Source organism: Plectrocnemia conspersa, unplaced genomic scaffold (genome assembly GCF_051122295.1).
Source record: "Plectrocnemia conspersa isolate PC_06_02 unplaced genomic scaffold, ASM5112229v1 ptg000009l, whole genome shotgun sequence".
Lineage (NCBI taxonomy): Eukaryota > Metazoa > Arthropoda > Insecta > Trichoptera > Polycentropodidae > Plectrocnemia > Plectrocnemia conspersa.
Window position 1 is genome coordinate 30,255,516 of NW_028277173.1, and position 27,204 is coordinate 30,282,719.

The 27,204-nt window shown below is 32.1% G+C and overlaps 1 protein-coding gene across 1 annotated transcript in view; it reads left to right on the forward strand.

The window, feature by feature from the left end:
* Positions 1-27,204, forward strand: part of LOC148232619 (Fanconi anemia group J protein homolog) — an 80,570-nt gene that overhangs the window by 35,436 nt on the left and 17,930 nt on the right. The window contains exon 4 of the mRNA XM_088192591.1: positions 18,547-18,669. Coding sequence (XP_088048717.1) covers positions 18,547-18,669 — 123 coding nt within the window. The remainder of the gene's footprint in view (positions 1-18,546; positions 18,670-27,204) is intronic.

Below are 27,204 nucleotides of genomic sequence, written 5' to 3' on the forward strand. Positions count from 1 at the left end.
TAAATCGGTAGATTACTATTAGGTATTAAGAGTATCTGACCGTCCTATAAAAATCATAATGTATAATACTTTTGTGAAAAGAATGAAAGGAATACGTGTGAATTTTATTCACAAACGCTTGGACACGCACGTTGAATTGATATTATTATTCGCTTACAGAACGGCGTGTATGTAATATATATTGTACATCAACGTGAATGGAAAGGATTGCCTGAAGAAACATGTTATATGTATTTTTTTTATTTCTATTGATGCTATTTAATATATCATGATTATCTATTTTCTTACATTAATAAAACGGTGAATTTTACAGTGAGAAAGCAAAAAACTATTTTTTTAAATACATTAAATTTTCTAAAAATGCAGCTTTGAATGCAATGTTCCGCTCCTTTTATTTATTGTATGTATAAAAAGAGCTGAAGGAACTTATACCTGAAATACATCAGTACATACATCTCAAACAATTGTATTTTAGTTCAGATTCATTATTTGAGGTCGGTTTTTATTTTTTTATACATATATTCTTGCGGGTCGGGCCCCGTCTCTCCCCCCCACCCCCCTGCTTACATTTTCGATATCACAATAATGCCGAAATACTTACCCTTTGACAATATTAAACGACAACTAATTCCCTTTATTTCACAATCGGACGTCGCAGCATAGATTCTTATTATTACTTCATATTGTCCCATCGGTTAAGGGCGCACGCGTCGCCCATGCTCGAGGCTGTGTCTGTACGTACTCTTCGGTGTGGTAGTGGTCTTCGAAGGGCGAAGGGCCCGTGTGTCAGATGAGGTTTTCACTCAGCTAAATTAAAATATGGAGGACCCTCGCCGCGCTCGGCTGAGGATCATTATCCCCATCCTCTCTGTGTGTGTGCGGTTGCGAAAGGGACTCTCCGGCTAAAAGGACTCCGTAATAAGGCGAAATGCAGCCTTTGTGTCGCCGAGGAACAAAAAAATAGGTTTTACATGTCGGGTCGAATGGCTGAGAAAAAAAGTGTAATGTTCTAATGCTATACAAAATAAAACATGACTGAGATTATGTATGTACATACATCCTAGTTAAAAGATCACTTTTTCAAATGTATATACACAAACTATGGTGAATATGGACGCGTACAATCTAAATTGCAAATGTAAACCCAGCGTAGCTTAACCTAGTGACGTTGAAATATATTAATATGAATGTATTTACTTCAGGAAACGTCTCATTGACGTATGTACATAATTAATAAAAAAAATCCTATACAAAAATATGTACTCTAGTATAAATAGATAGTATACATATATTAGCTGTATTTTTCAGTGAAATTATATATTCACCAGTAAAAACCAAATGACTTTTTCCCAAACCAATGCATCATCATGGCTTTTATACAAAATAGTTCAAACATTATATGTCACAGTGAATGTATATTTTTAGTGAAGTATTATAATATTCTTACTAGTATAACTAACCGTTTTAGTGAAATCATATCCTAATATATTTTCAAAAGTATTTTTGAAACGAAGCTCTATAGTTTATTTTATAATTTTTATTTTAAAGCACACATTAGTGTATTGGGAAAAATAAATTTAAATTGTATTGTCGGTGAAATTATATTCTACCGTTACAAATGTATTTCGATATGGGTTCCTTGAAATACCAGTGAAAATATATTTTCACTGGTTATATATTATACATTTCCTGTAACATATACATAGCTCGTTATTTTAATTTTCATAGCAGTTTGAAAGTCAGCATTAATGTGTCATTAAAATAATATATATTTAATATATTGAAAATAAAATATGTATATATATAAGATATGTAATATGTATATAAGTACATGTAAAATATGTATATATAAATAAAATATGTAATATGTATATAAGTACATGTAAAATCTGCCATTTATTTTCTTAGTGTTTCGTTTTTAATATATAGTCGATTTTGTTGTTAAAAATTCAACGTATATATATATATATTGATATACTTTTAATTAATTAATTAAATTCTAATTAATGATTAGGTGTATATTTATTGATACTTCAGCTTAAAATAGCTCAGTATTTTTCTTATACGTTTTTGTTTGTGATTTTATTTAGTTTCATTATTTTATTATTTAGCGATTTTAAATTCTAACCAAAATTTCATATTTTTATTTTACTTATATAATATTATTTTAGAGTTGAATAAACTCATTGCTAGAATATTTTTGATGCCTAATATGTACAACCTAACTCGATTTAAAATTAATCGTCACAATATACATCCGTGAGATTAGGAAAATCCAGGAAAACTGATCAAAAATATAATTATATAATAAGTATTAATTCTAGTCTTCCAGATATGATAGAAACTGAAAAATATATGGGATTCGAACCCAGGTCTTTCGACTTTTTGCCACCGACTATATTACTAGTCTATCGTTCTGGTCAAAAAAATAATACATTTTTTTTTTGTGAAAAATAATGCTATACTTGACATGCCCATATTCATAATTTAAATAACATTTTTAATTTAAATGTTTTATAAATATTTTAAATGCTTTTAACGGTAAAATAAAAAAGTTAACAAAAAAACCCTAATATTAGAATTATTTTATCGTTCTCTTATAATATTGTTAAAACCCAATACTAGTACATGTTCCAAATAATTGTTAATTAAAATATGTTTAAAATTGTCTTGGCATAGAAAATATAAAAAAATTTTTGGGTTTTACTATCAAAATTTTAAAAATCTATCACCGACAAAGTACTTACTACTAGTACTTTTATATATATATATGTATTTTTCAATGAAATTTTATCTATCCTGGGCAAAGCTAGTATATAAATCTTTCCTGTCTTTAGATTATTGTGTTGTCTCATTCAGATGTAACCATAATCTGCCGAAATATTATATATCTGGCAGAAGATATCTTTTTTCACGTGATGCGTTTCAATATTTTTGACTGGGTAAATTTTATCTTCGGGTTAAGCTGCTTTTGTAATTTTTATCTGTAACCTAAATTTGAATCACCTATATCCATATAAGCGTTAAATAATTTTGTAACACTAAGTTTTATTCCCAGTTGAATTATTTTGCCTATGTAGATGTATGTACACGTACATGTTTTAAGATTTTGCTTGCTTTAAATTATAATAGTTTCAAAAACTTTGAATAATATTAGTAGTAAACTAATGGGTCTGTATAAACTTATATTGTCCGAAGGTTTTCCAGATTTAAATATAAGGGGCTTGTCGCCGGGGGTCTATTTGGTTTTTGTATCGCTAATGAATAATACTATTTTTTGATAGAAACTCATATTTAATAAAGCGTTTTATATAAATCTAAGCAATTAAAAAATTAAGATACCTTTATTTTGTAAACAAGACTAATTTATACGATAAATACGACCAAAAATCACACCTCATCTCAAAGCTGCGAAGGATCGAAATCTTTGAAAGGTTTCACAATCCGCTCATTAATTGCTTAACGTACACCTTTAACCCTTCGGCGACCCGTCAAACTTCTCGAATCTCAACACGCGCGTTTCCATGAATAAGTTATTATTATTCGGAAACGAAGAGGGTTTCGGACTTTCGGGAGGTAGAGTATCTCAAACCATACATGGCATATGTATATTTATACTTAGATAGGGATCGGTGACGCACGTTTGGGATTTGAACCCCCGAGCTTATCGTGCGCAATGCGGACCGGTATCCATCAAAAGCCCCACTTTCAATAATCGTAATCAGTGAGGGAGTAAAAAGGCGCAGAGGGACAGATGATAATGGCGAGAGGATTAGCGCAGATGCGCGTTTCTAAATTATTTAAACTCGGGGCTCGTCGGTTCGGGGGCGATTCCGGAAAAACGTTCGAGAGCAACTGGAATCAGATTGAATAAATAAAATGCGTCGAAAGACGCCGCAGCTCGACGCAAAGCTTTTAAGGTCGCTTACGAATGAAAAACTGAAATATGGGTTTCGCTATTTTTTTTTACCGAGAAGGTGCAAATAATAAAGTATAATTTAGATGCGGGTATTTGAATATTCTAAACGTTTTGCTTTTAACGATTCTAAATGTAAATGAGTTTTTCTAAGCTGAAACTTTGAAGTTTTTTTTAAAAAGTTCAGAGAAGTCAACGTAAAATATTTCTTTGAATCCGTGTATTACTACAGGGCTGCCGAAAGCGAACCCGGGCCCTGGAAAAACATTGATTCCGGGCCTCATGATAAAAATGTCATTTTGTAAATTTTTTAACATCGTAATATATAATTTCTTGAACAAATAGTAATAGGTTAGAGTTAACCTTTTCTATGCTATTAATAAATATAAAAATTAGCCACTGAAATCTTCAAAAATAACTTATGTAATTCATTTCATTTCATTTTTTAGTTTTATTCCGCGCGGCTTTGTCGGCGCGGCATTGTCTTGCACAGCTTTATTGGAATTGTTGCGTTGTTCTTATAATTTATTAAGGCACAGAAATATTATCTAAAAAATTGCAATAACTAAGGAAACAGTACATTTCTGAACATCGCCTAATAATATCGTTCTTATGAATGCTTAAATTTTGACATTATACTATCGATCTTAGTTTGATGGACTGGTAATATTAATATTTAAATTTATTGAGCTAATATAATAATATATTTAAAACATACATATTAAATATAATATAAACATAAACAGAAAATAAAAAAGACGTTAATATTATAACGTATTTTTTAAAAAGTACTGCACGTGTTTCTTTATTCCATTAAAGAAACCCGCTACATTTTTAATTTTGCTGATTATCCTAGGAATATTATACGAAATTCACACCTCCGAACAATATTCCCCTGGCCGTACTCGTTTTCTTATTATTATATATTTCTATTATTAAATCTATGTACATCTTTATTTCTTGTGATTTAGTATTAGCTTATAAATAAATATTTATCTTCAATATTTCTTGAATATCCAACCTTTCTAATCTTTCAATCATACTTTGACGACCAGTTAATATATTTTTATTTAAAACTACTTTCATTGTTCTATTATATATTTTATCAAATTTATTATATATACAATAGCTAATAATGTTTGGAACGAATTTTATATACATAAAAATCGAATCCTTATCGGTGTTTGCATTATGTGGATTTGTAAATAAATTAAATAAATTAACCTCGATCTAAAAATCCTTGCGTTTTGAAACAACAATTACAAAATCGTAACATGAACAAAAATTGCGACGTTAACCTGTTTTTGAGATAAGCGTTAAACAATAATAAATGGTAGGCCTATCCATCATTTTGTTTCGTTTAACGAATGAATTCTGCGAATTTTGGACATATTAGATACCGCCGATTAACATTATTCATATATTATTTTCAAAGGTGTAAAACCATTTTTTTTTAGAAGAAGCGTCTCATTGTCTCGTATTTCGAAACAAAATAAATGCGCATAATGGACCATGAATTTTGGAGTGGGACTAGTCACTCGAGTATATTGAGATAAAAAACGACTACATGTGTTGTTCAAATATGCAAATTGTTTTATTCTAAGATTTTTCCAAATCTCATGAGAAAAAAAATTCATGAGAGTATAATCGATTTTATTAGAGTTTTTAATCAATTATTAAAATATTCATATAGTTGAAACTCGGGAAAATAATCCGAAAAATCAAATATTCGATTGAATACTCTAATTATTACCTTTGTAATTCATTAAAATGTCGTTTGCAAACAGATATTATTATATTATTAATTATATTAATAATTTATATTATAAACAACAATGGTCTTATTTTTTATCCTTATAGTACACCGTGAGGTATTATTTTATTTTTGGAATAAGCATAATTTATTTTAACTTTTTGCTTTCTCTTTTTTAAATCATTCATTACTCTTTTTTCGATGACTTTCCGTAAATAGATATGTGGGGATCCAAAAGTTTTTATTTATTTATTTATAAACTTTGATTGCAACTCAATTGGAAACAACGAAAAATTTAAAACAATTTTTTATAATAAATTTATTTATTTTGAAACTGATATTAAATGGCTCGAATGATGTTCAATAATAATTTTCGAGCTTAAAAAAATATTGTAACCCAATTTTGTTAACTTAAAATAATTTAGTAATATGTTTCATGAAACTTTCGTGCTAGAAAAATACTAATAATGCTAAGTTATGTAAAACTCAAAGGTAAAAGTTCCAAGAACCGTTCTTTGTAACCGCAATGCTTACATCAATCTCGAATTTCAACCAATACCTACATCGCCATCGACAGATTTCGTCGAAATTCGAATCATAGTAACTACTCGAACAATGAACAATCCCTAAAGCTGAACTTTAACGGGGATCAATTTTTGCTCCTCGAAAGCAAAAGTTTACGAACGACTGGCTGGCGCTATATCGGATATCGATCCACTCGAGAACATCCCCCATTATAAATTGCCGGTTTCGGATCAACCCAGAATAACGACTCGGGCGAGATTCTCCGCTGCGCTATGTGTGTGTGTGTGTGTCCTTTATCTGGTCCTTTTGTCCTGGCCGTGGCCTATCCCCGCATCCCCACTTCAAATATCGTCCACTCGCAGAGGCAAACACTCACCCCGCGGCTGGGGTCCGTATCGATCACGGAGGGTCCGTCCTCCCTCTGCGCCCCCCCAGTTCTGTTTTCATCCCTCAAGTGTTCATCTCGCTCGGCCTGCGCCTCCCCCTCCGCCCCGCGCTCGCCCCTCGGCTGACATCGCCAGCTTTCCAACTTCCTAACCCTCCCGGGGCGAAGCAGCCAGCTACCGCCACCCCGCAGCGGCTGGCAGGTGCCCCCGCGGTACACGAGCGACCCCGGCATCATCGCGTAACAGCCCAGATATGTACACAGCGTGAACATCTTTTGGACTTGTGTACATAAAGTGAGCACACCGAGAACACTGCGCTGAAAAATATATATACGATGAAATTTTCATCATCGACGATCCGTTAAATCTGGGTGGTTTTTATCCCATTCTCTTTTTGACGCCAACCACCACAGAGCAGCTCTCGTCGTTTAGTCATTATTTCATTTGTATTTATATATTATGTTTTAGAAATACAGACCAACAGACAGAATTCGTAATGGGTAATTTTCATGAGTTTGTAAATCGTTTGTAGCTTTTCACATCGGCGGGTCTGCTTCCGTTGAGGGTCTCAACACAAAACTAAAGTTGTTCAGTGAATCAGAGCAACATCGTCCAAATAAAGGCCTAGGCTAAAGACGTCATCAGCGTCAGAAGTGATATGTGATGATGTTGATTTTCTTTCTTAAATTTCGTTTACGACCCATCGTGTGATATGCAGTATTTTTCATATACGTACAGGGCCGCCGAAAGCGAACCCGGGCCCTATGAAAACAATGATTCCGGGCCTCATGACATAAATGGCATTTTATATATATTTTAACATCTTAATATAATTTCTTGAATAAATAATAATATTGTAGGTACGAATTAACCCTTCCTATTCTACAAATAAATATAAAAATTAGCCACCGTTGCGACATATTTTCTGAAATCATATTTTACGCGAAATATTTTAATTAGGCATTAAAATTTATTAAAAATATCTACTTATAATATTTACCTGATATAGGTAAAAAACAATAAAATCGTGCCATCGCGGTGAAAACGCTTGCTTACCGAGAATCAGATAAAGCACATCTAAACCAAATTTCGACCAATATGAGAGCGCAAAAAACAATTATCCCTTCTCAGAAGTCAAAAATCAACGTCAAAAGCAATAAAATCGTGTCGGCGCCGACACGATTTTATTGCTTTTGACGTGAATTCTTGCCTTCTGAGACGTGATAATTATTTTTGCGCTCTCCTATTGACCAAAATTCGGTTTGAATATACTTTGATCAGCCCTCTTATATTAGAAGTCCATAGTAATATCGGTAAGGATAGCTCATATTTTTTTAAATATAGTGTAATATCAAAATACAGACAAACTATAAATCAATATATGAGATGCGATGTCTGTCTGTACTTATTCTCCCGCTTATTTTCTCCTGAGAGATGAGTTGGCTTAGTTTGTATTTGGACTTGACTTGATAAAAGTTCTAAAACTATAATTAGCTTGAGAATGTTCATTAGGTTTGGTTTAGGTTTGAACAGCAAATGGACGTTCCACAACTGTCAAATTGAACGACGTAAGCAGTGATGTTCAATTTGTGAACGCCATTTATTAAATACAGTACCCAACTAGTGAAAGTTTTAAAACCATAGTTTTAGAAATTTCATTAGGTCAAGGGGATTTCGGTAATTCCGTTAAATTATGGCTGGGTAAAAACACTAAATATATCTGTACAATTAAGTTTTATATCTTATTTAAAGCAGCATGATATTTCATCATCAGTTAAATGATATTTTCAATAAACAAATATGCTATAATCCACTTTTGAAAATGTATTCGAATATGATTTCACTGAAAAAATTAGTGAAATTATATTTCTACTAGTAAAAATACAATTTCAATAAATAGTTTACATTCACTGTAACATATTGTTAACGTTTCGGAGCGTAACACACATATGTAAGTGAATAGTAAATTATAATATATTATAAAAACATAGATTAATTATATTACATAAAGTTCTAAGTAATTTGAAAAAGGTCGTGGACTGCAAATTATCTTACTCAAACATTAGAAATCACATAGTTAAACTTGTATTAGTTCCCCGTCTGCCCCTCTCCCTATTAACTCTACGGTTAATGTGCGTCTTTGAGAATAAAAACTATATTAATTTTATCGTTCAGTCTTTTATATAGTTTCTTGGCACGCATACATATACGATAATTTGCCAATACATATATAGTAATTTTTTTCTATTTTTATTTCTTTAAAAAAAACTTAATTTTGTACTTGAATTTATTACAATAAATAATTTTCATAATAAAATGAATTATGTAATTATGTTTATGCTATTTAGCTATTAAAAAAAAAATATAAATGGGCGTCATATTTCATATTTGACAAGGGCGCCAAAATCATTGCTACGGCTCTGTCAGTTGTGATATTATTTTTGGGCCGCGAAGGTAGAAATTTTGTTACAATTTTTTTTTAATGACTAAAATTAATAAATAAATTTCGGCGCAGTGTCCAGGTGGCGTGGCGTCCTGACGCCCCTAGGTGTGCGCCGCCCGCCCCGCGCGTGTCGGCCTTCACGCCCGGTGCCGTCGCTAGGCAACGCCACCCCACTCCCGCCGCCCACTCGGAGGGCTTCCGCCCCCACCCGGTCACCCCGGGACGCCACCGTCTGAGGGACCGGAGGCCTACTTTCGAGTGCGTCGCATTGCGACGGAAACCCTCCGAGGCGAATTAATAACACCGTCGCACGATCAACAGATAACCGTGTGTTTTACGATCATTATTCCTCTACTTGCGGTTCCGTTGTCACCTCTATCACGCGAAAAAACTATTACCATCAATGGCGCATGTGATCGGACGAATGATAAACGCCAGTACAGAAATAAGCGTACTTCTGAGCTCCTTACAATTAATTACTGCGGTAATTTCGGAGATCTTCAAACAATATTTTTCTGAAGTTTCGTAGTATTTATTATTTTTATTTAAAACTACCAGCAATGAAAACTATACTTATTTATTCCGATTAATATAAATAGAATAATAGCGTTATGATACTATTTAGTGGAAGTATGATATCAACAAGTGTAAAATGTATCCGATTACGAAGCGTGGAAATTTAATCAGAAACAATTGTTTAATTACGGTTTGCTCGTGTTTATTCAGTACGTAATATACTTCAGATATTTATTAATAAACCAGGTACTTTTAAAATTAAAACAAGAATACACTTTTGCGATTCGCACTTTCGCAATTTTAGAATTCAAGGAGTAAAAAATGTTTTCGAGTGCCAAAGCTTCCCTCATTAATTCCTCCCCAACGTCGCGACGGAGAACCGCTCGTTGAGCTCCCCTGCTCTGCGTTCTAATAAAGTAGTCTAAAGGGCTGAAAATTGCTCGAATCCACAAATTCTCAAACTCCTATAAGTATAAACTAGCAATCTTATATAATACTGATATTATACAGTTAGTGCCTATCATTATTTTAATATGGAAATTCAAAGGAAATGATTTTCTCAAAATGAAACTTTCTACAAATTATCATGACATTTGTTTTAAGTTCAATATTATTAAAGCTCGGTGACTTTAAAGTGCTCTAGAGAGTCGTGATCGCGTCCCTTATTCTTACCCGTCGCGGCCAGAACGCCAGCTCTTGAACCATCCAGCTTCTCAACGAGCTTATAAAACACAATGATGTTTTTAGCGCTAGCTAGGAGGTTCTGGAAAAGGCATTCCTCTATTTTAGGTGTGTGTAATTGTTCCTTTTTCAATGTTTAATTGCATAATTATTATTCGAAATCTGTAAAGTCACGATGGTCCGATTTATAATAAAAAATAAAAATTACAAAAAAGTATACGAATAAAATACTCAACATAAATTTACCCGAAAAAATATTGATATTTGCTTTTTGAATAGAATTTGCCTATAATCCAAATACTATAAAAAAATTAATAAAGCTATTCAAATAATAATATAAACTATGCAAGAATGATATTTTCTTAGACGTGTAAATTAATTTACCCGTGCTGTGATAATGTTTTGTACATAAATTGACATTTTATTTAAAAAAAACTTTGCTGTTTATACGATCGCTCTGTGAGAATATATTTTTGCTATTTTTTCAATAATTATTATAAACCATTTTATCTAATACAGTTTTCACTAGTTTAAAAACAATAATCATTCTCAAATTTCCTTCGTTCGTTTTTAAATACTACTTTGATTTTCTACTAAGAAGCCATATTTTTTAATATTTTCCGAAACACTTATGTTTCTATTATATATACTAAAAAAAAATATGTTTATATTAAAATTATTTAAATTTAATGCTAAAAATTGTACTAGGATTTTGGCTGTCTTCATAATATTGTAGAATCTTCTGATTTTCGGACACGTATTAATCGCTATTGTATGTATTGCACGTTATATAATATTTTTTTATAAATAATCCCTAATGACTTTGAGAATATTTTCAAACGTTTATACTCTATATCTTATATATTTATAATATAACATGGTTTCCGCATATCTCGATCCACTGTCACTAACCTATTGGTTTTTCTAACGTTATTTCGAAATCATTGGACTATTGTGTACAAGTGTACGCTATATACACAGATTTTGAAAAGCCGTTCGATAAAGTCAATCACGTTAAACAACAAAACAGCAACATTCTCTTCAATATTGACCGAAATATAGACTAATTCCCATTTTTCGTTGAACATTTTTGTTTTTTTTTAATTCTTTATAATAATAATAAAAATTAGAGAAGGAAAAAACAGCTGTAAATAATTATCAATATAACGTTCATACGCATTATACAAATTCAACCGCGACAGCGTGACAGGCACTAAGCCGCAGCGGGCAAATCAAACTGCCAACAAGCTGTTTGACAATCAAAGTTTCTGAAACAAGACTTACTCACGTTACTTATAAGAAGAAAAAATACAGTAATTCGTTCTTCATTTCCACCTTCGAGATGATCTCGAAACTCGACGATATTTCAAGCGCCTCATTATCCAAAATTCGCACAGCAAAATCTCGCGTACCTCGGCGATTATTCGCCTTCTTTTTTTATTCAAACCTTTCGACGTTCAGGAGGCTCCGCTTGCGTGATGCGAAGGGGGACGGGAACGATGGGCCTAGGGGGTGGCAGGCTTAGGGTTGTTTCGTGTGCTGTCACTTGAAGCTGATGCGCGTCTCTCCTTCCGGCAAAATAAGTGGTGTGTTCGCCGTGGGGCGCGTAATTGGAAGCCTGGCGTGGGCTCGCCGCGTCGGTGGAGGCTTCGGGGGCGATTCCGCCGGGGTGGAGGCGGGGGTGTGTTTTGCAACAGCAGCTGTAATTTTGACGCTAGATTTGCGAGCCGCCCGGGGCCACCGCTCTTTGTTTGCGCACTCTCCCGCTTCCGCCCCGCGCCCGATTTGCGACACTGTGCCACCACACAGAACACACACACACACACGCGCGAGAGGAAATGAAAATTGGATTTTTTCGGACTGGCAATGACGCCGCTGAAATAGATTTTGTGTGTGCGCGAGGGGTGAAAGTCAACGAGTCGTGGGATTTCATCATCGGAAACTCAATTAGAGCTGAAAATTTAAATGCTCGTGCACCTAGGTACATATTTTTTCCCTAATGAATATAATATTATATTATCATAGTAAATCATCACTAATATATTTTGTCAATAATGTAGATCCTTGGCCTTCAGAATTACCGCAGCATCGGCGTGATATTATACACAAGTAATAGTGTATCTATGTTAATAATAAAAAAAACGTTAAATCAAACTATAATACAGGAATTGTTCATATTGCCCTAAATTAGCGCTCGGTGCAGACCGTATGTGACAATAGACGAATACAAAAATCTTCTTTTAATGTCCCCGTCCATGTGCGTATGTTTCGAAACCGAGACAATTTCTTTCTTTCTGTCCATTTTTTCTTATTATTTCTGTAAAATACTTATATTTCGGACCACGGATCATGTGTTTGAGGTACTTAATCTTCTTCCATATGAAATTTGAGAGAAGTTCACGATCTCTTCATAAGATTGAGAGAATTCGGTCATTAGACTCTCATAGTCCATAGAATTTGTAACATACACCCAGGGCCGCCGAGAGCGAACCCAGGTTCTGGGAAAACATTGCTTCCGGGTCCCATGACAAAAATGGAATTTACTGTATTTTTTACCATCGTAATATAATTTTTTGAATAACTATTAATATATGTGAGTTAACCCTTACTATGCTACAAATAAATATAAAAATTAACCACAGTTGCGACATATATTCTGAAATCATAAAAGTATTATGCGAAATATTTTAATTAGGCATTAAAAATTATTAAAAATGTCTACTCATAATATTTACTTTTTGGCTTCTATCAATTTAGATGCGAACTTTAATATTCAACTACCTTGGTATTTGAAATGTTTCACTATCCATATTCATCTAATTGTTAGCTCATAGAACCCACGAGTAGTTGGCTTGTTACTATAATCTCTGAAGGTCGTCAACGGTCGCGTCTTCAGCATAATGAATTTTGTTGCTTATCCTACCCCGACTTTAATTTATTTTTGCGCCTGGAGTGCTTATTTACATATACTTTTGGAGTATTGAAAAGACTAGGAGACAAAAATAGTATATATGCTTAATAAATTAGGTAACACGATGTTGTAAAAAATATTATAAAAATATATTTACTAGTTGTAGAAATATGATATTCAAGAAATATTAAAGGTGAATGTTTTTAAAATACTAAAAATGTACACATAGATTTAATACTATAAATAGAAACAATTAAATGATACGGCCAGGTTTAACCAGTACTTGAGATTTATAATTTCACTGCTCAATATCAGTGAAACTGTATTTTTACACGTACGTACAGAATATTTTACCCTTAACATGTGATATGTCGTAATACTTTCGTTGAAACTTATTTGACCGTTACACAACGTACTTTTGCTGTTTAAACCTAAACATAACCTAAACGAATTAAGCTAATGAATGCTTAAAAATTATAATTAGTTTTAGTTCATGTTGGGTTTGAACATTTTGACCTTAACTGGTGATGTGTTGCCTTTAGTATTTTTTTAAACGAAATTCATCAGGTTCTATTCATGTTTAAAGCTAGTTTTATAATTTTAAATTAAAAATACATCGGTAAAATTTTATTGTTCTTGTATTGGTTCGAAATAGTAAAAAAAAATAAGTACTATTCTAATAATTACTTCAATAACTCGAACTAAATATCTTTTCAATGTTTTAATCGACATATTCAAGTTTTTTTAAATATAATCACTTAAATAGACATCTCACGCCTGTCAAATATTTTTACTAGTAAAAATATATATGTACTGATGAAAATGTATTCCGATACGATTTCACTAAAATGCTAGTGAAAATATATTTTCACTGATAATGCACATTCATTGATATATACTAATGTTAAAAATTTAACGATCATCCATTTATTATACAATTTAAACTCTGCTATATTTTAATGCTAGGTTACGATTGATAGAAAACAAATATTTCAAGAAGCAGAAAAATTAATAGAATCAAAATAAATCCGAGTCAGTCAATTTTACAAAGCGTAGACAAGCTTTGCAACCGGCTATCCAAAATTACCAGGGTAATCATATAAAATAGATCTCTAGCGTTACATACCTGAGTTTATATGGACGCCAAGCTTAACTTCAATAAGCACATTTTGGAACATTCTAACTAATTCAAAAGCAACATGGCATTAATTACAAATTATAAAATTTCAACATGCAAACTATTTTTTTATATACACATTGTGCATATGTTTTAGAATTTGTTTGCATGAATTGAATTATTCGCCGCTTTTAAAATTTGTAATTTTAAACCTAAATAGTTTTTAACAAAAAATGCTCTTACTAATATAGAATGTAATCCCAGATTTGCTATATTCCATTCAATTTTTAAACTTCAAAGTACAATAATAGTTTATCTTCGATTCGCCGCCGGCGCTGAGCGCCCTTTGCCCGGAGTGTTTATCTTTTTTTACAACGTTCGTGCTTTGTATTTCAGAACGTGAAAGTTGTCGTTACCCCGAAATCTTGACAAATCCTCATCTAAAAATTGAATTAGATCGGGGGGTCGGGGGTTCTGGCGACATCGCCACCAATCGCTGTTTGTCGCCGCATTTTATTGAACCTTTACATCCCGTTGACATTTTTATGACATGTTTGGGCATTTTTTTTTGTTATCGTGGCGAATTGAATTGGTAATGAGAGCGCCCAAATATACAACGTATAAAACCTAACCCGTTGCCTCGCGATCGGTACACTGCGACCCGAAAAACCGCGACATTCGAAAATAACCATCGTATGTTATTTTATGCATTTGACTTGTAGAGCGCAAAAACTGCATCTTTAACGACAATAAAATGAGCAATTCTGAAAAATAGTATCTTCTTGAAATAATAAAAATCGCCTATGGCTGTGGCCATCTGGCTCTAATACGCTGGCATTGCACATTGATCTTTTTAATGTCAGCTACGAGGAGCTGGTCCTGGCTATATCACATAATTTTAATATATTATGATTTTTTCTTTATTATGTATTGTAATAATACTATTTACTGTTTTTTGAGCATCGTGACACATTGGGGAAACCTGTTAGGTCACGATGGTCTAAATCTAATTTAAATAAATATACATATATGTGACTATAATGCATCGTTTTATGCAGATTCGCATTACGTGTGCACCTACATAACTATGCTAGTTTACAACATAGTAAATATGGCTATTATTGTAACATCTTCGCCGATGCATGTCGATAGAAAGGGTTGCTGAACATCGAACGTAATCGAAGCAAAAAAGCACACTCGTGTTATGTATATTAAGTCGATTATTTATTAGGCTTCTCCTCGCGTCGGTTGAGTCGGTACTTCCTCACCGCCCTATACCCGCGGTTCGCTATCTCGACGATCGGGTTAATAATCAGCAATAAGCGAGTCGTATGCCGAGTCGGCTCGTATGACTACTGTCATCGTTTACAGATGACTTATGACTTCCAAACCGCTTTTTACGACCGAACCGCATCGGCGGCGACGTTCCCAAATTAAACGTCCACCTTTGCTTAATTGTTTGTTGTTTTGCTGATGCGGAGGACCACCTGCGAGCGCACAGAAATACTGGCCACAAATAAATAAAACGTCAAGACAAAATTACAACTCAATCGATGCCATGAATGTTTCGAAATACATATAATCAAGTGCGACGTCTTATGTGTCTATTTTTTGTGGTTTCTTTATCATTTATTTTTTACATTTACTGCAATGACTAAAAAACATTTTTATTCAAGAGTCATATGAAGTTTCAAATATTAAATGTAAACAAAAATAAGCATATGGACATTTTGCAATTGAAATATTAGAACTTTTTAGTTCAAGTACAAAATATAAACTAAGCCAACTCAACCCTCAGGGGAAAAAATATTATAGCTATCCTTATCGATATTACTGCAAAATTTCTGATATGAGAGTACTTATCATAGTATATTCAAACCGAATTTTGGTCAATAGGAGAGAGCAAAAACAATTATCACTTCTCAGAAGGCAAAAATTCACGTCAAAAGCAATAAAATCGTGTCGGCGCCGTCGCAGTGGGAACGCTCGGTAACGAGCGTTCCCACTGCAACGGCGCCGACACGATTTTATTGCTTTTGACGTGGATTTTTGACTTCTGAGAAGTGATAATTGTTTTTTGCGCTCTCCTATTGGTCAAAATTCGGTTTAAATATGCTTCATTTTAGTCGTAATATTGCTATAGAAAGTCATAATATGAACGCTAGATAACCGAGCGTGTTCACTGCAACAGCACGATTATATTATTTTTGCCGTGGATTTTAATTGAACTAAAAAAATGCATGTCATAAAATACTATGAATCTTAATGAAATGGATGTATTAAAAAAACAACCACTGACTGGTAAACTTTTTCCTACCTGGAAAAAGCTGAAATTACGTCCCTGTCTATTAATACTATCGCTCAAAATATCGCGAAAACCCGATAGCGAATTCTAACGCCAACTGGTGCTTTAATTGGAGAGCTTTTAATCTGGGTATCGTTGTTATTAGTCGTAGGTACTTAACTACTATTATTTTCGAAGCTTTGATTGGCGCAACACATTGCACCTAAACGGTGGTCCGCGTTTCCGCCTCGCTGCTTTGTTCGCCCCCTCGGGGGTACTTCTGAGACCCCATTGAAGCGTCGGCGTTATGCCGCCTCGGGGATTTGCCCGTATTAATTTCACCCCATCCACGAAACAAAACGGCGGACCTCCTTTGTAACCGATACTGCCTCGCCACCGCTTTTTGGTCATTTTACCGCTCCCATTTCGATAACATCTAAAATATGAACGATTTTGAAAAAACAATGTTTTTACGCATATTTGATGCGTAATCACTATATTCATTTGCGAGATCGATTGAAATTATAAGTATATAATAATACCTAATTCTGATCTCCCAAATACGATATAAATTGAAAAACGCAAAAAAATCATATGGGATTCGAACCCAAATCTTTCGCGTATTAATCACTGATATCATACTAACTTAAAAAATGGCGCTATGGCGCTTTTACCTGGATTAATCAACTTCAATATTTAAGTGATGTTATCAAAATCTAGATGATCTAATTCAATAAATAAATAAAATAGGATGTGATATGTACGAATTATTGGCTATTTGTACCTATTGTTCAAACCCAAACCTAAACGATTTAATCTAATGAAAGTATAAAAATTATAATTAGTTTTAGAACTTTCATTAAGTTAGGTTTGGGTTTGAACAGCAAATGTTTCGCACTTACAGTAGGTGTATATAATCACACCAAAAAATCTGGGATTTTTGTTAATACGTCATTGGCGTTCCCTTACAAGTAATTTATTTATTTATTTAAAAAGATTCAATGGTTTTTTCCACTGAGGTCTCGTTTTTAAATAACATTATTTATTCATTTTTATTTTTTTTATTTTTTTTCGCTTTACAAAAATAATCTTAAAATTTCTTTTTGTGTTATAAGAAAAGATATAATCGAAGTAGAATAAAAATTGTTAATTATTTACTTGCATAAACATTGTTTTGCTAGTCGTTTTTACTTTATTCAGACAGTTTACCAATTAACAGATTAGTACTTATTTTTAAATTATGAAAATAACTATAGAGTATAGACCATCACCGCCTGATGAATTTAGTTTAAAAAATATTTGAAGAGCGATATCCGTTAATATTAAAAAAAATGTTAAAAACTCAAACCTAATTAAACCCAGCATGTTTTATTCGTTTAGGTTAAGTTTGAATGTGAACAGCAAATTGACGTTTCGCAACTGTCGAATTGAATTTTCACGACAGTAGGGCGACACATTGCCTGTTGAGTGAAATTATACTTTCACTGGAAAGGACACACTCACTGCAACATATACATACATTATTACGATAAAAATATTTAATAAAAAAATGCATTAAATTTAACTGTACTACTTTACTATCAAAAATTGATTTATTAGTTTATTATAATCGATCATACTGTGTATTTTAAAATTATATTTGAAAACAAGCTTTTCATAAAAATATAAATAAAATATATAATATCTTAAATATTGTATATGTATAAATTAACTAGACTATATGTAATATTAAAATATTTCGACCCAAATATAGTTGAAATAAAATTTTTTTAATACTGCTTCTGCTTTTATGCTTTGAAAAATATGACAAGTTGAGAACTACCGGTTTCTTTAAATACATATATCTGCGTGTTTCTATTGTGTACGTGTAACACGATATGTTTGTAATTCGTCCGACTTATTTGTACAACGCAAGAAGTAGAACACGGCCGGTATAATTTTACGTGGAAATCTAAACTGTTCAATTGTGGGATTTCTGCAGTGGTTCTCAACATATTTTTTACATTGTTCGCAGATGAAGTGAGCGCAAAACTGCTAGAAAAATATAAGAGTCTTCATGAGTCGCCTCAGAAGCCTTCCAGAGCAAAATCGAAACAGCGCTCGACAAAGAACTTCAAGGAGGACATCCTTCAAAAAGGTAATGATTCTACTTTTATTTTTTAATAATAAAAAGCTTTCATTTCGTAAAAGTACATTAATAAGATTCTAAGATTATTGTAAATAACAAAATAAAAAGTTAATTTAGAATACTGTCCGAATACAATTCGGTTGGTTACTTTTTTCACAAAATTTTACACAACATTGACCCTACACAATAACCCACGATCGGATACTTTGTGTGGAAACTTTTCATTATTTCGAAATCGTCCTAGATGTCCCTTTAGATAAGGACGCGTACTTCTCAAATGTCTAAATTCAATTTTGTATATGTATCATCATTATATAATACATACGCGAGGTATACGTAACTTTGGTACTGTAACTCGATCATGTTAATGAGTATAAACTTTCGCCCAGTTAAATAACAATGCATGTATAACATGTTGTATTAAAAATAGGATTACTATATTTATGTGCAGATTACATGATCGTTGTCATAAAAATATCCAAAAATAAATTGGACGATATCTATTATGATATTAACGTGTTTCAACATTTAATCGATTTTAGAACGTTGTATATATTGAACTAATACTTTTTAAATTAAAATAATTATACTAATAATTAAAAATACTTTCTATGGTTAATAGTTATGGAATACTTAATTTAAACTAATTATATACACTCCCTGCTATATTATGTTTTTACAACATATTGCGTGTGTTCTTTTCGGTACTCACACTCAAAAAGCGGTAGTTCGATTTCGGGTTGAACGGATGCATTAATCGCTTCATCGATTTAACAGATCGGCCTGTCAATTCGCGTTCTGAAGTACAAGGGTATATTATTATGAGGCCCTTTTTCGTTGCGTGCGTGCTTTATGTCGCTGTCAGCTTTACAAAGATTCTTAAAAATTAATACCAATGCGCATCTAAGTCGGATGTTTATTAAAGAAAAATATTCAATCCGTCATACAATACAACCAAATTCCTGAAATTTAATGCCCAATTTATTTATTTTATCTAGACAATTATATTTTTTTATGTAATATAGAGACTAATTAATAATATTTTTATCTCGATATCTAAAGTTTTGAACCTATTATTGTGTTCTAAGTGTCAAATGTCATGCTTTTGAAAATACATATGTATGTACGATTAGGCTATTAGGGTTATTTTAGAAAATAATCGTTTATATCCTAGCTATTTAAGTGTGTAAATTAGTTGTATTATACTGGAATAATATAGTAAAATTGTTTTTTAGAAGATTATTAAGAAGTAATATCTAATTTGATTTGTTGTACTGTGTTATTATTTTATTATTATTAAATTAAGTGTACTAATTATAAAATAACACTTTACATCAAGTATGAAAATATATCCACAGCTAGTTTTTTAACCAACTGAAGGTTTCAGGATTCGAAATTCTTATTATCTACCCCCTGCGTTTTTTTAATTACGTCCAATAATCAGTATCTGAAAAGTTCATCAAGTAAATAGTAATCCTGATTTAATAATTGTCAGGACCACCCATATTTGTCGCGTTTAAATTAGTTATAGTTATTTAAATACCTACAAAACAGTCATAAACAGAATTTGGCCAGAAAAATGCACGTCTTTTTATGAAATACTATGCATATTAATGAAAACGAAATATCAAAAAAAAACGACCCTCGACTGGCGAATTTTTGCCTCCCTCCATCCCTAATGATTCTAAACCAGAAATTCTAATATCTAAAATACAATCGAATCTATCCCGGATATATTTTTTTAATTATGTCATTTCAGTGAAATCATTTCGGAATACACTTTCATCGGTAGATATATATTTCTACCAGTGAAAATATACTTAATCTGGCAGGTGCTAGTATTATGATTATATGATATGTAGTATAAATGTTACAGTAAATGTATATTTTTCGGTGAAGTTATATTTTCACTAGTGAGTTCCAAATACATTTTCACCAATAGATATGTATTTCTACTAGCGAAAATATAATTTAACTGTCAGGCGCTAGTGAAATTATATGATGCTCTAAAATGTCTATAAAACTCATTTCTGTTCAAACCAAAAACTAACCTACACACTTTAACTAATTATAGTTTTAGAACTGTGATTAGGTCAAGTACAAAATAAAAACTAAGCCGACTAAACTCTCAGTGGAAAATAAGCCGAAGAAGTACAGTCAGACGTGGTTTCTCGCATATTGCTTCTTAGATTGTCTGGATTTCAATATTACATGTTTTAAAAATATGATAGCCATCCTTACCGATATTACTATGCACTTCTAATATAAAAGGGCTGATTAAAGAATATTCAAACCGAATTTTGGGCAATAGGAGGGCGATTTTATTGCTTTTGACGTGAATTTTTTACTTCTGAGAATGGATAATTGTTTTTTGCGCTCTCTTATTGGTTAAAATTTGGTTTAGAGATGCTTCATTTGATTCTCACTTATTGTAAGTCGTAATATTATTACGAAAAGTCATAATATGAATGCTAGATAACCGAGCGTTTCCACTGTAACGGCACGATTTTATTGCTTTTGACTTGGATTTTAATTTGGGCGGAAAAATGCATGTCATTTAATGAAATACTATAAATTTTAATGAAATTTAAATATTAAAGAAAACGACCACTGAATGACCAACTTTTGATTATTTTAGTGTTACGGCATGATTTTAGTGCTTTTGGCGTAGATTCTAAACAAGATGGGCCCTCTTGAATTTGGCTTGAAAAATGCGTGTCATTAAATGAAATACTATGAATTTTAATGAAATCGAATTATAAAAAAACGACCACTGACTGGCCAACTTTTGCACCCTTCCTCCCCCCTGGAGAAAATCTGAAATGACGTTCTTGGTGTGACATTTGAGAAGCGCTTGAAATTATGCCTTCACATTATATTTTATCACTACATTTTTTTACTGCGTAACCAACCATATCAATTAATATATGTAATTGAAATTTTTTTAGTTTTCTTAAGCGCAACTTAATTCCTGGAATTTTCTGTAAAATCAGAATTTTTGCTGTGTGCAATTTTTCTTTGCACAATAGTCGTCTAACTCAGAGGTCGGCAAAGTGCGGCTCCGGAGCCGCATGCGGCTCTTTGGCCCCTTAAGTGCGGCTCTGGCACAAATATCCACGCGCATTCGATTTAAAAAATAAGGAAATATGGAGCTCTAAATTCAAACGTCTTTGTGTTGATTTGGAAAATTATAATAAAGGTTTGCTAAATTAATAAATAGATTTGGCTCTCAATTTTTTTTAACCGTTGTAATGTACATATTTGGCTCTTTGGCTAATAAGTTTGCCGACCACTGGTCTAACTGAAACGTAAACGTTGGGTAAATTTGGTCAAACAGTCGGATATTTATTAATGTTTACCAATAAAACTAATTATTCTCTCAAAAACAACTTAAAATAACAAAAAAATATATATTTTTGTTCTGGATTGCCAAAGTGAATATAATAGCATATACGTCATATACGTCAGGTGCTGTGTCCGCGTTCGGACTTAGGCGACTTTCCGTAAATGTACTTCGTTGTGCCAACCCTACCAAACCTTCTCGTTTCCCAGTTGCTCTCTATTTACACGAATTATATGATATTATCTACATTAGTTTGCTTGTGAATTTGCACTCGGCGCTTTCGAGCCGCGCTTTGAGAAGCGCCACATCGCCGTATTGAAATTGTGCTTCTAATCTAGCTCGCGGGCTGGCTGTTGCGAAGTCGTTCGCTATACGTTCGTATTGAAGTAGCTACATCTGCAACACATTACACGTTATATATGGGCATCATAAACGCTTATTCCGCGTTCTTCAACTTTTCTATACCTGCCGGCGTACAATTTTTACAACCCGCCTCCCCGCTTTCTTTCTCGCAACGTCGAAAACGTGGTGCGATTTAATTTGGTGACTCCCGCCGTCATTTCGCGGTGAATTTTTCCCCCGACGTAATGGATACGGCTAATGGCGCCCCTGCCCCCCGTCGGGGGCTTCCGACTTATTATACGAACCCTGCGCCTCCCCTCTCTCTTCGACGGTGCTCGCGTTCGTTCCTAAGTGCTGGGGGGACTTTTGTATGGGACAACTACGCCACTCGAAATTCAATGCTCTGGGCGCACATACACACTTTATTACCGTCTATTGAGAGGAAGGGAGAGAGAGAAGAACTCGGAGTCCATAATGCTATCCGGAGAATGAATAATTGCAGGCGTTTGATTGATTGTCGGTCTTCAAGAGGACGTGTATTTTTTATAATAATATATGTGCTCTTCGCATTATTTATGAATGACATAAATACAGCAGATACCAATTCTAGTATTCTTCTGTATGCAGATGACTTAATATTGTTTATATGCAGACTCTTTTTCTTTACATAGTGATTTAGCTTCTCTTTAGAGGTGGGCTTCCGTCAACCGTTTGCCCTTGAATATATACTATATGCCATACTGTGTCATTTTCTCGATTCCGTTCGCTATCAAATCTTATACGAAAAATCCTTTATGCTTTATTTCAGACAAATCATACGATACCTAGCATTTCATGGTAATTCTGTTATGTAACAGAGAAATGACCGTGCCTTTTTATGATAGGGATGGCTGGCGAAGTGTAAACAAAAACAGTATTACATACACATATTTTTTCCATTCAGACATATTTTTACCCAAATATGCTTCACTTAACATTGGTGTTAAATATTATCAATAAGTAAGTCTCAATAATTTAATTTAAATAAAAAACTTATTTAAAAAAAATGCGCGATATCTTTTTTTATTAATTTTTTCATTGGAATGTTATTTATTTCTGTTGATAACTAAAAATATAATAGGTTGTAGTAGACGATATACTAATTAAAATAAGTAATAATTAAAATGTGTTGATGAGTATTTTTTTAAATCAAACTTGCTTTATATTTTATTTTTTTAAGTAAATAAATATAAAAAAAATATTTTTATTGTTGTAACAATTAAATGTTTTTTTTTAAATCGCATATTTTAGGCTAAATTTTCTGGTACTAAAATGGTTATGCAGTATTTACATATTATTTATTATAAAGATTAACAGTCATAAATTTAATTAAAACATGAGTAGAAATAAATAAGTATATGAAAAATAAATCTTTAGAAAATAAATATTATTGCGATATTCTAAAATTAATATTAAATGTGCAATAATTAAAAAAATAATACAAATATATCACAATTCAATCACAAAAATATCACAATCATAAATTTTTTTAATAGATGAGTAATTTTTAACGCACTCCTTTCTTATAAGGTTATTTTGGATAAAATAGCTGCCAAAAAATAATGAGTAACACATTTTATTACCTAAATTTGTATACCCCTGATATAAAAATTTAGGAGGTATCCAGAAACGGTCGAGGTTGTCCCAGATTTATTGTTCTAAAAGAAGAAAGATTTTGCGCCCGAATTTTCAAAAATATTTTCTTTTGTAATTGATGAAGGTGTTTAAATAAAAATATTAAATATATCGAAACACTAGTTCCCATGTCATTCGAATGCTTTGGTTTTGCTCATCAATAAACATGGTAAATCAAGCGAGCAGTACTCGGATTAATTTGTAGGTCAAAAAATTAAAATAATAATTTCAATACCGGTATTGACTATTTTTCTCTCTCGGTAATACGATTTACCGATAGTGAATTAATTAAGTCATATTTTTGTTACAGCTTAATAAATATACCCGGGAAAACAGATTTATTTCAATAATAACAATTGCTGGAAGAGTTGAGCACATTGTGAGTAACATCAATAGCCAATTTAATAGCAAATTTTTTGGCCTCACCTAGTGGTTCCTAAATTTTTTCGACTCTCAGCGCATCTTATATTAAATTATAACAAGTGTGCTTTGCAAAATAGTTAATTCAATGATTAAAAAAGTAATTAATGAATATTTAAATCATTATTGCTATCCAATAATTATTTTTTAATTAAATAATATTTATGGGCAATTAATTGATTTTCTGCACTAATTGCTTAATTAAATTAATATCGGTTAAGACCACAAATACATTTGAATAATCGAATACTTCATCTATTTGTTATTCAATATTCGAATAATTTAAAACTATTAGTAATTGAGAACCCTAATTTGAGACTGTGTTTTTAGATTTTATTTGAGGGTTAACCTGATAATTTCTGGTTTAGAATCAGGGACGTCATTTAAATTTTTATTTAATATTTATATTTCCTTTAGATTCATAATATTTAATTAATTCTGGTCAAATTGTAGGTGAATCAAATGCCCCCCTCCCCCCTGCTTTCCCCAAAATATGTATATACTGTTTTTCTTATCGTGTATTGTGAATAAACTACACAAATTATGATATATAATGAAATTGTGTCTAGGTGTTAGAAACCATTTATTTCAATAACTCCTCTTCAGCTGATTATAAAGTTAACCGATCGGCGTCGGACTTTCGATATGATTCATTTAGATCGTTTTTGTAGCGACGCAGTCAAATATTCTAGAATCCTTGAAGGGCGTAGAATAAATCAGCCATTAGCAGAGATCAATACTATTTTCATTGCCAACATAATATTTAGAATTTATTAAAGGAGCGTAGATCGTATTGATTCGACCTCCAGCGTTCAAATAAGCATGCTCGAATATTTTGTTTTCAAGTATCTAATTATAATTTTCTTACATTTTAAAAGTTCTCGCCGTTAAGTGTAAGTTCTTCGTATGATATTGTAGATATTTTCTCGTTAAAATTTCTACAAAACGTAGGTATACTCAACCTAAAAAGTAGAAAACCAAGAAACGTAACTCAAATGGCACTCGATCGGGACCGAGGTGGAAAACCCGCCATCGACAGCTTCTGTCGCATTTCCCTCCGACGACAATAATGAAAATGACTTTCCTCGTTTCCGCGGTGCGCCACTCGGATGCAAATGGAGTGGGCCGTCGCACTCGGGGGGCGTCGAGTGGCGCCCCGACGCACTCGACTTAATTAAAACGCGCCGGATTCATTTTTCCCGGTCGGCCGTTCGTTCTCCCGACTCTCGGATGTCCCCTCGTCCTCGTTCTTTTCATCGTTCTTCTGGCCGCAGACTCCGCTCGAATGAATGCCGAGCTTCCTCTCTATTCCTCTTACGCCTCCCCCGATCCCTAGAACCCTTTTTCGATCGAAAAAAATTGAAAAGATTCAATCTGGACGCGGAGAGGTGTATCGAATGTGGGATTTCGGTTTTAGTAATAAATATTTGATTAAAAGTCCTACAGTGGTAAATGTAGGTATATGGAACATATGTTCAATATTAATTTTATACGGTATTCGTGCATTAAAAATATTAGCCACACATACATATATCTAAATATATATTTACGTATTGAATTATATTCATTGTTCATTAAAAAAGGGTGGGTTATAATGTAATATGGCTTCGACAGTTGAAAATCTTATTACGTGATTAAATGAGATTATACAGTAATTCGATAGCAAATGTACCTATACATAAATTAACTGATACCTTTTTTTTATTAAATTTTGGTGAATCGCAATGTTTTACATACCTAACTTATATGATACATATGTATCTATTTGCTTTATTCGAGTGATATTACAATTTTATTTTAAAGTCATTCTTAAATTAAATTATATTTTAATTTTATTTAAAAAAAAGTATTAATCTTTCAATTAGTTTATTATACTAGTGTATTTTTTAAAATGAATGTCATTGCAAAGTCGAAAAATAAATGATCAAAAATAATTAATTAGGTATAGGTGTAATAAAATATTTTATTTTAGAAATTTAATAATATTTTATTATTTGTCATGTATGATTATTATAGTTATATGTGCATAAAGTGTTCCAAATGTACTTACTGTTTATTTTATATTAAAAACAGATTTTTAAAAAAATAAATCACTAATTGATAAAACTATTGACCGTTTAATTAAAAATTTAACTAAAATCAAAAAATACAGACCTCAATCAAATAAAATATTTTTATATGCTAAAATTTGTATTTTATAATTTAGAGTAAATTAAAATTATTCTTTATTATTTTATCTATTTTCCACCTACCTACAAGATAATTGAACAGATCAAATATCAAATATTTTTTGCCTCTAGTTGTAATATAGCAATATGTATATAAACAACTAAAATTATACTATAAGCTACTTAGAAACAGACTACTTAATAATAAAATATCCAACGAAATAAATGTATCAAATATTATATATTATACATATGTATGTACTTACATGAATGAAATAATTTCACTGTTATAAAAATGTCAAATAATTTTATATCAGAGATCTTTTTATTTCATTAATAAATGTAGTATACTTTTTTTAATTAGATCAATGTTATTTTTTTATAACGTAGCTTACAAAAAAAACAAATATTATATTTTAAAAAAGGTAAAGAAATAATGAAAATAATTTTAAATAATATTTAGTGTGGAATTTAAAATTCACCATTTTTTAAGAATATTTATGTATAGAATTAACATTTTCCAAATTGTTTGACGCTGTTTTTTTTATATTTCTGACCATTTTACCACACATTTTTATTATATGTTATGTTGTAAAA